The 12,259-nt window shown below is 36.6% G+C and overlaps 1 protein-coding gene across 1 annotated transcript; it reads left to right on the top strand.

The window, feature by feature from the left end:
* Positions 1–4,877: 4,877 nt before the first annotated feature.
* LOC125663572 (uncharacterized) lies at positions 4,878–6,863 on the top strand. Its single transcript, XM_056145774.1, has one exon. It carries the CDS (start codon positions 4,878–4,880, stop codon positions 6,216–6,218), a length of 1,341 nt encoding a protein of 446 aa, XP_056001749.1. The 3' UTR covers positions 6,219–6,863.
* The last annotated feature ends 5,396 nt before the right edge of the window (positions 6,864–12,259 follow it).

The raw sequence follows: 12,259 nt of genomic DNA, 5'->3' as shown, positions 1-12,259 counted from the left end.
ATACTCTGTACACTTTCTATCAAATCGTATTTCTCTCCTTATTGCGTTCATTGCTTTATTTATTACTTACATTTTTAATATTAGAGCTAATTAGGGTTTATTCAGTAATCTTAATTAGTAAAAAGTCCCAACATTTTTTTTTAGCTCATCTGAGCTGAAAGCTCAAGTGAGCTTTTCTGATCACCCGTATTCCGGCGTCCATCCGTCTGTCCGTCCGTCCGTCTGTAAACTTTTCACATTTTCAACTTCTTCTCAACAACCACTGGGCCAATTTCAACCAAAGTTGGCACAAAACATCTTTAGGTAAAGGGAATTCTAAATTGTTAAAATAAAAGGCCAGGCCACCTTCCAAGGGGAGATAATCAAGAAAAGGTAAAAATATGGAAGGGTCATTAAAATATCTTCTTCTCAAGAACCACTGGGCCAGAAAAGATGAAATTTATAGATAAGCTTTATTAGGTAGTGCAAATTCTAAATTGTTAAATTCATGGCCCCCGGGGGTCGGATGGGGCCACAATAGGGGGTCAAAGTTTTACATACAAATATATAGGGGAAATCTTTAAAAATCTTCTTCTCAACCACTGAGCCAGAAAAGCTGAAATTTGTATGAAAGCTTTCTTATATAATGCAGATTCTAAATTGGTAAAATCATGGCCCCCGGGGGTCGGATGGGGCCACAATAGGGGATCAAAGTTTTACATACAAATATATAAGGAAAATCTTTAAAAATGTTCTTCTCAAGAACCACTGAGCCAAAAAAGCTGATATTTATTTGAAAGCTTTCTTATATAATGCAGATTCTAAATTGTTAAAATCATGGCCCCCGGGGGTCGGATGGGGCTACAATAGGGGATCAAAGTTTTTTACATACAAATATATAGGGAAAATCTTTAAAAGTCTTCTTCTCAAGAACCACTGAGCCAGAAAAGCTGAGATTTATATGAAAGCTTCCTTATATAATGCAGATTCTAAATCGTTAAAATCATGGCCCCCGGGGTTCGGATGGGGCCACAATAGGGAGTCAAACTTTTACATACAAATATATAGGAACAATTTTTAAAAATCTTCTTCCCAAGAACCACTGAGCCAGAAAAGCTGAGATTTATATGAAAGCTTCCTGATATAGTACAGATTCTAAATTGTTAAAATCATGGCCCCCGGGGATCGGATGGGGCCACAATAGGGGTGAAAGTTGGGGGGGGGGTTGTTTGTTTTTTTTTATATAGTGCAGATTCAAGTTTGTTAAAATCATGGACCCCGGGGATTGGATGGGGCCTCAAGGGGGGCATCAAAGTTTTACATACAAATTTATGGGAAAAATCTTTTAAAATCTTCTTCTCAAGAACCACTGAGCCAGAAAAGCTGAGATTTATATGAAAGCTTCCTGATATAGTGCAGATTATAAATTGTTAAGATCATGGCCCCCGGGGGTCGGATGGGGCCACAATAGGGGATCAAAGTTTTACATACAAATATATAGGGAAAATCTTTAAAAATCTTCTTCTCAAAAACCACTGAGCCAGAAAAGCTGAGATTTATATGAAAGCTTCCTTATATAATGCAGATTCTAAATTGTTAAAATCATGGCCCCCGGGGGTCGGATGGGGCCACAATAGGGGATCAAAGTTTTACATACAAATATATAAGGAAAATCTTTAAAAATGTTCTTCTCAAGAACCACTGAGCCAAAAAAGCTGATATTTATATGAAAGCTTTCTTATATAATGCAGATTCTAAATTGTTAAAATCATGGCCCCCGGGGGTCGGATGGGGCTACAATAGGGGATCAAAGTTTTTTACATACAAATATATAGGGAAAATCTTTAAAAGTCTTCTTCTCAAGAACCACTGAGCCAGAAAAGCTGAGATTTATGTGAAAGCTTCCTTATATAATGCAGATTCTAAATCGGTAAAATCATGGCCCCCGGGGGTCGGATGGGGCCACAATAGGGAGTCAAACTTTTACATACAAATATATAGGAACAATCTTTAAAAATCTTCTTCCCAAGAACCACTGAGCCAGAAAAGCTGAGATTTATATGAAAGCTTCCTGATATAGTACAGATTCTAAATTGTTAAAATCATGGCCCCCGGGGATCGGATGGGGCCACAATAGGGGTGAAAGTTGGGTTGTTTTTTTTTTTTTTTTTTTTTTGTTTTTTTTTTTTTATAGTGCAGATTCAAGTTTGTTAAAATCATGGACCCCGGGGATTGGATGGAGCCTCAAGGGGGGCATCAAAGTTTTACATACAAATTTATGGGAAAAATCTTTTAAAATCTTCTTCTCAAGAACCACTGAGCCAGAAAAGCTGAGATTTATATGAAAGCTTCCTGATATAGTGCAGATTATAAATTGTTAAGATCATGGCCCCCGGGGGTCGGATGGGGCCACAATAGGGGATCAAATTTTACATACAAATATATAAGGAAAATCTTTAAAAATCTTCTTCTCAAAAACCACTGAGCCAGAAAAGCTGAGATTTATATGAAAGCTTCCTTATATAATGCAGATTCTAAATTGTTAAAATCATGGCCCCCGGGGGTCGGATGGGGCCACAATAGGGGATCAAAGTTTTACATACAAATATATAGGAATTTTTTTTAAAAATCTTCTTCTCAAGAACCACTGAGCCAGAAAAGCTGATATTTATATGAAAGCTTCCTGATATAGTACATATTCTAAATTGTTAAAATCATGGCCCCCGGGGGTCGGATGGGGCCACAATAGGGAGTCAAACTTTTACATACAAATATATAGGAACAATCTTTAAAAATCTTCCCAAGAACCACTGAGCCAGAAAAGCTGAGATTTATATGAAAGCTTCCTGATATAGTACAGATGCTAAATTGTTAAAATCATGGCCCCCGGGGATCGGATGGGGCCACAATAGGGGTGAAAGTTGGGGGGGTTTTTGGGTTTTTGGGGTTTTTTTTTTTATATATATATAGTGCAGATTCAAGTTTGTTAAAATCATGGACCCCGGGGATTGGATGGGGCCTCAAGGGGGGCATCAAAGTTTTACATACAAATTTATGGGAAAAATCTTTTAAAATCTTCTTCTCAAGAACCACTGAGCCAGAAAAGCTGAGATTTATATGAAAGCTTCCTGATATAGTGCAGATTATAAATTGTTAAGATCATGGCCCCCGGGGGTCGGATGGGGCCACAATAGGGGATCAAAGTTTTACATACAAATATATAGGAAAAATCTTTAAAAATCTTCTTCCCAGAACCACTAAGCCAGCAAAGCTGATATTTATATGAAAGCTTTCTGATATAGTGCAGATTCAGGTTTGTTAAAATCATGGCCCCCGGGGGTCGGATGGGGCCACAATAGGGGATCAAAGTTTTACATACAAATATATAGGAAAAATCTTTAAAAATCTTCTTCCCAGAACCACTAAGCCAGCAAAGCTGATATTTATATGAAAGCTTTCTGATATAGTGCAGATTCAGGTTTGTTAAAATTATGGCCCCCGGGGGTCGGATGGGGCCACAATAGGGGATCAAAGTTTTACATACAAATATATAGGGAAAATCTTTAAAAATGTTCTTCTCAAGAACCATTGGGTCAAAGAAGTTCACATTTACATGAAAACTTTCTGACATAGTGTAGATTCAAGTTTGCAAAAACCATGGCCTCCAGGGGTAGGTTTGGGGCCATAATAGGGACTACGGTTTTACATGCAAATAGATATGGAAAATCTTCTGATATGGACCAAGGTGACTCAGGTGAGCGATGTGGCCCATGGGCCTCTTGGTTTTTTTTGGGGGGAGGGGGGGTTTGCCTTCTTCATCGTAAACACATTTCTTTACGAAATATTATTCGACGTACGACTTCACCGTTCAATATCGGACATTCATATCGCCATGTAAAAATCAAACCGATATCTTTAAAATACCACATTTCGGAATACATTCTTAGTAGCAAAATATTTCAGTTTAGTTATGGCTTCCCCACGAAAATATGCAAATTATGACATACCACGGAAACCATTTGAAATGTACACAACAAGAAATCACCAATTATTCTACAGTTTTATGGGGAAAATCCATAAAAAGGAGGACAATAGGTGATATTTTGTTTGCAAAGGATGAAATACTCGTTGATATTCGTCCAGTTAATGAAAGCTCACCTGCCAGGAAACAGCCTTGCAGTGAGCTTAATACCGACAGTGGACAACGTATTTAAATAACTTGGAACATACTGCAGTCTATGTGTCTTGTATGTGAGTTGTTTTGAAATGAAGCCTTATTATTGATAAAACTCTTTTAATCATGTTAGAAAATTTGGGGGAAAATTACGAGGTATTTTTGTTTGTACGTAAAGGAAATACAACCCTTACATCTACAATAATAGTAAATTAGTCTTTCTCCACAAGATGGTGGAAATTATATTCATCGCCAAATCCGTTATAGCACCATAAATTCAAAAGAACAAAAGGTAGCGGTTTAACTCTCAATTTTGATATCATGAAGTTTTTCGTATATCAAGTGCAAAAAGGCCATCATATATTTCCATTACTAGTATCATTTTTTTCCCTTATCTGTAATGTTAGAAGACATGATTATGTATCTATTTTAGGTAATGATTGATTTGTGTTGCTTATGTTGTGTTAACACAACAGACAAAGCAAGTTTAATTGAATAAATTGGAAGTGCAAAAGGTCATGTTTAGATATAAGAAGCATTGCGACCCCAGTTTTTCCTTTTAATTTCCTTATTCTCCTTCAATGTAGAAAAGTAAAAAATATACTTCCCAAAAACTTTGACATTATACCAAATCTCAGGTGCGAACCCCTTTAATAAAGTTACTGTATTGTTGAGTTGTGGTGTTAATTATATACTTTTGTATATTATAGTTCAATTAAACAAAATGAAGATTCCATACGAAGTCCTCTGCATAGTCTCCATTACTACATTGGTTCTTCCTCAGCCGCAACCATCTACCAGCAGTGTCCTCCGCAACGTTGAAATATTGGCCGATGTTATCAACAAAGGGGATTACCTTACCGTGGAGAAAATTGTAGTATCGATAATAACGCCATTTCTGAATGTTTTCACATCTGTTATTAGGCAGATTTTCGATGGTACTGAATCTCCAGAAATTAAATACCTTCGACAACTGTCAGAGAGACTAGTTAGAAGGTTTGATGTAGTTGAAGACCAATTTTCACACCATATCAATACATTGGTCAATTGTTCCGTAGTTGAAGTATCTTACTTAACCCTTGAAAGTAAGATTCACGCCGTATCTCATGAATTCAGACGTTTATTCCAAGTCCCTTCTTCAGGTATTAGTGAACAGAAGAAGATTTTTATCAATAATTATGAAAATGATTATTTAAGCAGTGGGTCCAAACTCTTTGCGGGATTTATGATTGATGATGGCACAGCTAGCCAGGGTTTGATACGACCGACAATGAAGTTCACGGACAACAATAGAAGAGCGATGGGGGAGGTTATGCTTGGGATACTGAAACTACTGCTAATTGCTGCTGAAGTAGAACTGGGGTACTTAGGAATTAAGGGATATGATAATATTGCTTCTTTCTACAGTCAACAGTGGCGCGTGCGCATTGAACGGGTTCAAGAAAAAATGAAAACAATAGACGAAGAATTGAAAAATGCATACTACGGACAATCGCTGAAAGATATTGATAGATTTGCACTTGATAATAATTTACTCAGCAATCAAAACTTCAGTGAACGTCTGTATCATAAACTTTCTAGAAAGTATTTTTGGCGGAATTGGTTAGTGGTTACATCAACACACACTGAAGGGCGCCATGATGCTCACTCTCGGGTCTGCACAGGAGTTATAAAATCAGTTCATTCAAAAGACATTGTGGTGGATAGTGTTGATCATGAAAAACCCTATTTCAATATCGGTGAAGTAAAATTATTGCAATCATCATTACAGAGTACATGTGAAAATACAACACGTTATATTTCATGTCATCATGGGTGTACTGGTCATTGTAGAAAACAGCCCGTGCGCCGCTGTGGAACGTACGTAAATTATAATGATGCTGATGATATCTTTAACTGGTTTAGTACTGTCCGCACATCTTGCTCACCTTATTCTTCTGTGGGTATCATCGCAACTGACAAACAAGCGGCGTATCATGCAAGTCCAGTTGGTGGTTCATCAAACAGGCTTTTTGTCAGTGATTTAGGAATACACTGCAAATACAAGGTTCATTTCTTTGGTTAATTTACAAAAGTTTCATTACTTTTTATATTAGAAAAAATAGTCAAAAATCATTTTGAGTGAAATTAAATTTTCACAATTTCATTTGATTTCAAGAAGGTAATTATAGCTATAGAACTAACAAAAAGTTATGTTGACTGAACTTCCTCTCACCTCAGTGAAAACATGTTATCTGAACTCCAACATACAGGAACTTGATTATAATTTACCATGCTGTACATCAAATAATGGAAATAGTTCATTTTTATAAGAAAACTACAAATTACAAAATGTCAGACCAAATATCCTCTGTGTGAACATGGATTGGTATGTGGAATGATTTCATAGGTAACTGGTAAATCACACAATACATCGGTCCAGATTTTCTCTGTCCAGAAATCTTCATAGATTACGACTTTTAATTGACTTCAAAAATAATAAGAACCAATTTAGTGCATGCATGAATCTAACTCGGAGAAACGAAAATACTAAATGAATGCTAAGATCAGAATATGATTTGTATTTCTTAACGACTTACAGTGTATATCTTGTCTCAAGAATAGATTACAAAATTGATGAAATTATCTCGCTAAAATTATCCACTCTTGTAGAAAAATATTTGGAAGTTAACATGTTACTGTTTTCAAACTGTTCAAGCTGTATCCATTAAAGCCATTTCAATCCAATATTTCTTTTTTCCCCACTGATATTAGCTTGTGATTGTGATTGATGGAGCTGCTTCTGTAGCGTTTTCTTTGTTTAACATTTGTCTCCATTGTTTCGGTGCTTACCTCTATACCTGCAGTGAACTCTGGATCATTTACAGATTGGTGAAATATCAGAATAAGACCACAAAATAGAAGTTGCCAAGATTGTAAATATACTTCGTTCATGACTGTCATTTGTGGCAGTCAAAACAATTGTCGTCACAAAGGAATAGGGCAGGTACGATACAGCGCGGACGAACGTGAAAACATTGGAAAAAATTGTAGTTTTTGAAGTATGGCATGTCAAACGTTGCAATATTTGATCTTTTCCATTTGTATTGTATATTTTCCATTTATATTGTATAATTTTTCATTTGCCTTATATCCCAGGCATTGTTTATTTTGATTTGTTACGAAGGATTTCATTAGTTAACGTTGCTTTGAGAATTGTTCACTGATGTACCACAACATTCTCTACCCAGAGTTCCGGTTCTTTATCGTGCCAACACCAGCACCGACACGGACTATCGGTTTTTAAGGTGATATCGGAAAGACCCGTGCTTCTCACTTTTAAATGCCGAGTGTTTGGCAAAGGAGCAATCACTGCCTTTGTTTATGTCTTAGGTTTGATGCGGCAATGGCAGAAACGGTTCGCGAACTCACAACCTCCCGACCACAAACAAAGCGATATATCACTGAGCTAGCGTGACCAGGTCTATACAGGACTAGTTATTTTTAAAAATACGTAGCTAGCTCTAGCAATGACGAACCCCCACCCCCACCCCCACATGATCGATTTTTTTTAAATAGAACTGTCCAGAAAGCATGCACATTTTATTTAGTCAGAATTCAGTAGATTCGGGGGACTTGGATCCCCACCATTTATCAACATCGAGTTTGGTTTGTTACAACTATTCAATGAAATGATCTTTAAAAGTTATCGAATTTATTAATGCGCGAGATGTTGAAGAGGTCAAGGTCAGGAGCCACATTTCGCAGGAATGTACCGTATTTGCTAAATGCAATGGCGTAACACCCTCCCCCAAATTAATTCAACGCTTTTATGTGTCTAATGTGATCAGCGTATTCAAAGTAGTCACGTATATAACCACTGGCTGATCTAGATAATTTCGAACGAAAGGATGCGGTAAACTGCTGGATGTCATGGCTGCATCAAACCTTAGACTTAAATATAGTTGATATTCCCCATACGCATGGCTTTTTAAAAGTGAGAATCACGGGTCTCTCGGATAATGTGACCTTAAAAACAGACATTCCGTGTTGCGACAGGCGTTGGCACTTTGAAAAAAAACCTACTGCTACACCACCGTACGCTAAGCATAGTAAGTCTATTTGTAGTACGTCACCTACAGCTGGTGACGACTAAATATAAGCGGGACCTAAACTAATGAAATCCTTCGTAACAAATAAAAATAAACAGTCCCTCGGATGCAATACAAATGAAAGATCTTGCAATGCAAATGGAAATTATACACTGCAAACGACAAAATCATATAATATGATTGGAAAATATAGAATACAAATGAAAAGGTATACAATACAAATGGAAAATATAGAATACAAATGGAAAATTATACAATAAAAATGGAAAATTATACAATACAAATGGAAATTATACAATGCAAATGAAAAATTATACAATGCAAATGAAAAATATAGAATACAAATGGAAAGTTATACAATACAAATGCAAAAGATCAAATATTGCAACGTTTGACTTGCCATATTGAAGAGAATCTCAATCCACTTTGCAACCCACTCATAGCTTCATTTTAAAATTCATGTCTGAAAATGGCAATCTCTCGCTGTGACCTTCAATTCGACTTTTAGATATATCGATGACGTTTTGTCTATTAACAATGATAGCTTTCATTCATATGTCGGTTTGATATATCCCTGTGAGCTCGAAATAAAGGACACCTCAGAGTCGTCCACTTCTGCTTCATACTTAGATATTTTATTGAAAGTAGACATTAACGGCAAACTGACAACTCAACTGTATGACAAACGGGATGACTTTAGCTTCTCTATCGTCAACTTCCCACATTTATGTAGCAATATTCCATTATCACCTGCATATGGTGTTTATATATCTCAACGGATTCGATATGCAAGAGCTTGTTCTGGGTATAGTCAGTTTTTAAATCGAGGTAAGCTACTGACAAACAAGTTGATGGTATAGGGATTTCAACAGTCTCGATTGAAGTTAGCATTTCGCAAATTCTATGGTCGTTATAACGATCTAGTTCGTCAATACAACATCGCATTGGGTCAAATGCTGTCTGACGTGTTTTATACCGATTGTTAAGCCGTTCTTGGCACACTTATTTGACTGCGGATAACTCCGTTTACCTGATCAGGATATGGGGCTCACGGCGGGTGTGACCGGTCAACAGGGGATGCTTACTCCTCCTAGGCACCTGATCCCACCTCTGGTGTGTCCAGGGCTCCGTGTTTGCCCAACTATCTATTTTGTATTGCTTGTAGGAGTTATGAGATTGATCACTGTTCGTTATCTTCACCTTGCATTCAAAATATAAGATATATTTATATCAATATATCCTACAAAATTTAACGACTTGGTATCCATCCATATTCTGTTAGATTCCAATTAGACAGCCATAGAAAGCTGAGAAAAAAGTGTGATGATATTACAGAACTTCCTTCTGAATGCGCAGTATGTTTCATTATGAAGAGACATGACTATCATATATTGGTGACTAAGGTCAACGTTGTTGAGTGCTTTGAATTGAATGTAGATTTTGACAATATTCTGCAAGTGTTGTTTCCCTAACCCATGTGATAAGAGAACGTTTCTATAACTCAGATGGCATTGCTTTTAGAGCTTCTATAATTTTAAGAGCTCAAGAGGTATATGTACATCTGTGTGTACCTTCTGCAAAAATGATAAAAGGAGCGGAATATGGTGTGATTTACACTTAAGCGTGATTTTGAAGAATTTTATCTTCTGAAAAGGAACTTAGAGTATAAGTTTGATTACCAAATGAGGAATTAAAGCTAAGTTAGTTTACAAAACAGTTGTAATAATGAGCCTTACAAACATAATGTTGTTACAAGCTTTGTCAGCTGGAACCAAAACATATTCCTCATATAACCTATCTTATTCTTTAATCACCTTTGGTTTAATTAACACAGAAGGATAGATGCCACATACATGTATAAACACTTTCGTATTAATGTGACTTATACGAGATTTTAATATTTCTTGACCCCTTTATCAATTTTGACAAAGTATCAAGTTCTTAGATCATCTTTTTCATATTTTAGTCGATTGTATCTTTTACATGAAAGGTGAAGATAACGAACAGGGATCACTCTCATAACTCCTATAAGCAATACAAAACAAGAGGTACTGTGGGCAATGCTCACTAAGAATACTCCCGTTACCCCAATCTCCCAAAGGGTGTTGTTAATAGGCATACATTACCTCTTTCCTGAGTGTAAAAATATAGTATGCCTTTGTAAAAGAAAATGGAAGATATAGTCCGAACACAGATCCATGGTATAAACCTATAATTTTGACCTTGAGATCAAAGGTCAAGGTCATAAAGAGGTCATGAATGTACATGACACATAGTCTCATGGTGATACACCCATGTCTTATGGTGTGACTATGTCAAAACCCTATAATCAATTTTGACCTTGAGGTCAAAGTTCAAGGTCATATAGAGGTAATGAAGGTACCTGACACATTGTCTCATGGTGATACACTCATGTGTCAAATATGGTATGCCTATGTCAAAGAACAAAGAAGTTATGGCCCCGACACGAATCCATTGTAAAAACGTTTAATTTTGACCTTGAGGTCAAGATCATATGGATGTTATGAAAGTACATGACACATCGTCTCATGGTGATACACTCATGTGTCAAATATGGTATGCCTATGTCAAAGAACAAAGAAGTTATGGCCCGGATACGAATCAATTGTAAAAAAAAACAAAAACAAAAAAAAACCTTTAATTTTGACCTTAAAGTCATGGGTCAAGGTCAAATAGAGGCATGAAGGTACATGACACATCGTCCCATGGTGAACCACCTGTGTGCCAAATATGGTATGGCTATGTCAAAGAACAAAGAAGGTATGGCCCGGACACGAATCTGGAGACAGACGGACGGACAGACAGACAGAGTGATTCCTATATACCCTCCAGAACTTCGTTCGGGAGATATAATTAAGCGTTGGGTAAATTCATCACCGAGATGAAGTTCTGTCACCAATCGAAAGATCGGGACTCTGAATTTCGGATCTTTTAAAATACCGGTAACTGGCTTTAGGTCATCATCTTTAACTATAACAACCTCACATGTCCAGCTCGACTATAACTGCAAGACGAACACGTAGGATGAGTTTGTATAAGATGTTCTATATCTAGGCATAATTATAAAAGTTTTGATGCACTAGTAGAAGACATAGTATATTTGTAGGAAATATTACATGTAGGTGCAGACTTGAACTTGAAATATGACCTTTATGACGAAAAATGTTGCTTATGTTTATGTAAACAAATTCGGCCAGTTGAACGTTTCGGCCAATGTCCTCGATCATGAATTGCAAGGTTTAGATTATGTATCAACAGTGCAATATTTGCCACTGTCACATACATTTATATAATAACGTCAATTTGTGAAGTGCTAAAAAATCACCCAATATCACGGTGTTATCTATTGTGGCATCATCTATCTACATTTTGTTGTAAATATAACATTCAGTAAATGAGGGAACTAAATATCATGTGATGCAATAATTTCGAGCTTTTTGATTGGATAAGATTGAACAAACTAGAAAAAAAGGAAAGCTTTATTCCATCTTCGAGGTGAAGATGACTTTTGATTTTTTTTTTTTTTAAATCTAAGCAAAAACAAATGCAGAATTCCAAAGGGGATGCTTACTCCTCCTAGGCACCTGATCCCACCTCTGGTGTGTCCAGGGCTCCGTGTTTGCCCAACTATCTATTTTGTATTGCTTGTAGGAGTTATGAGATTGATCACTGTTCGTTATCTTCACCTTGCATTCTACTGGTTGCTATTTGTTGGTAGTCTAATGAAAACTTGCTTCTCTAATCACTTTAGAAATATCTTGAACTATATCTGTAGACAAAGACGACCAAGCAGGTATCATGTTGAAAGCATTGGCAGCCGGTTTCAATGTTTAGATTCTTCATTAATATGATAAACACTCCGGGCGCTGTGAATTTTGCATTTTTCAGGTAGCTAAAGCAACCTACATGTATTAACCGAAAATAATAATTAATTGTATCAAGTACGACGTTCCTTAAACGTGGAAACTAAATACTGTGAAAGGTAAGGCATTTC

This window comes from Ostrea edulis, chromosome 7, assembly GCF_947568905.1.
Source record: "Ostrea edulis chromosome 7, xbOstEdul1.1, whole genome shotgun sequence".
Taxonomy (NCBI): Eukaryota; Metazoa; Mollusca; class Bivalvia; order Ostreida; family Ostreidae; genus Ostrea; species Ostrea edulis.
This window is presented reverse-complemented; position numbering and strand designations above follow the sequence as displayed.

Coding starts and splice junctions, on each gene's coding strand:
- LOC125663572 (XM_056145774.1), top strand. CDS start 4,878: ATGAAGATTCCATACGAAGTCCTCTGCATAGTCTCCATTACTACATTG.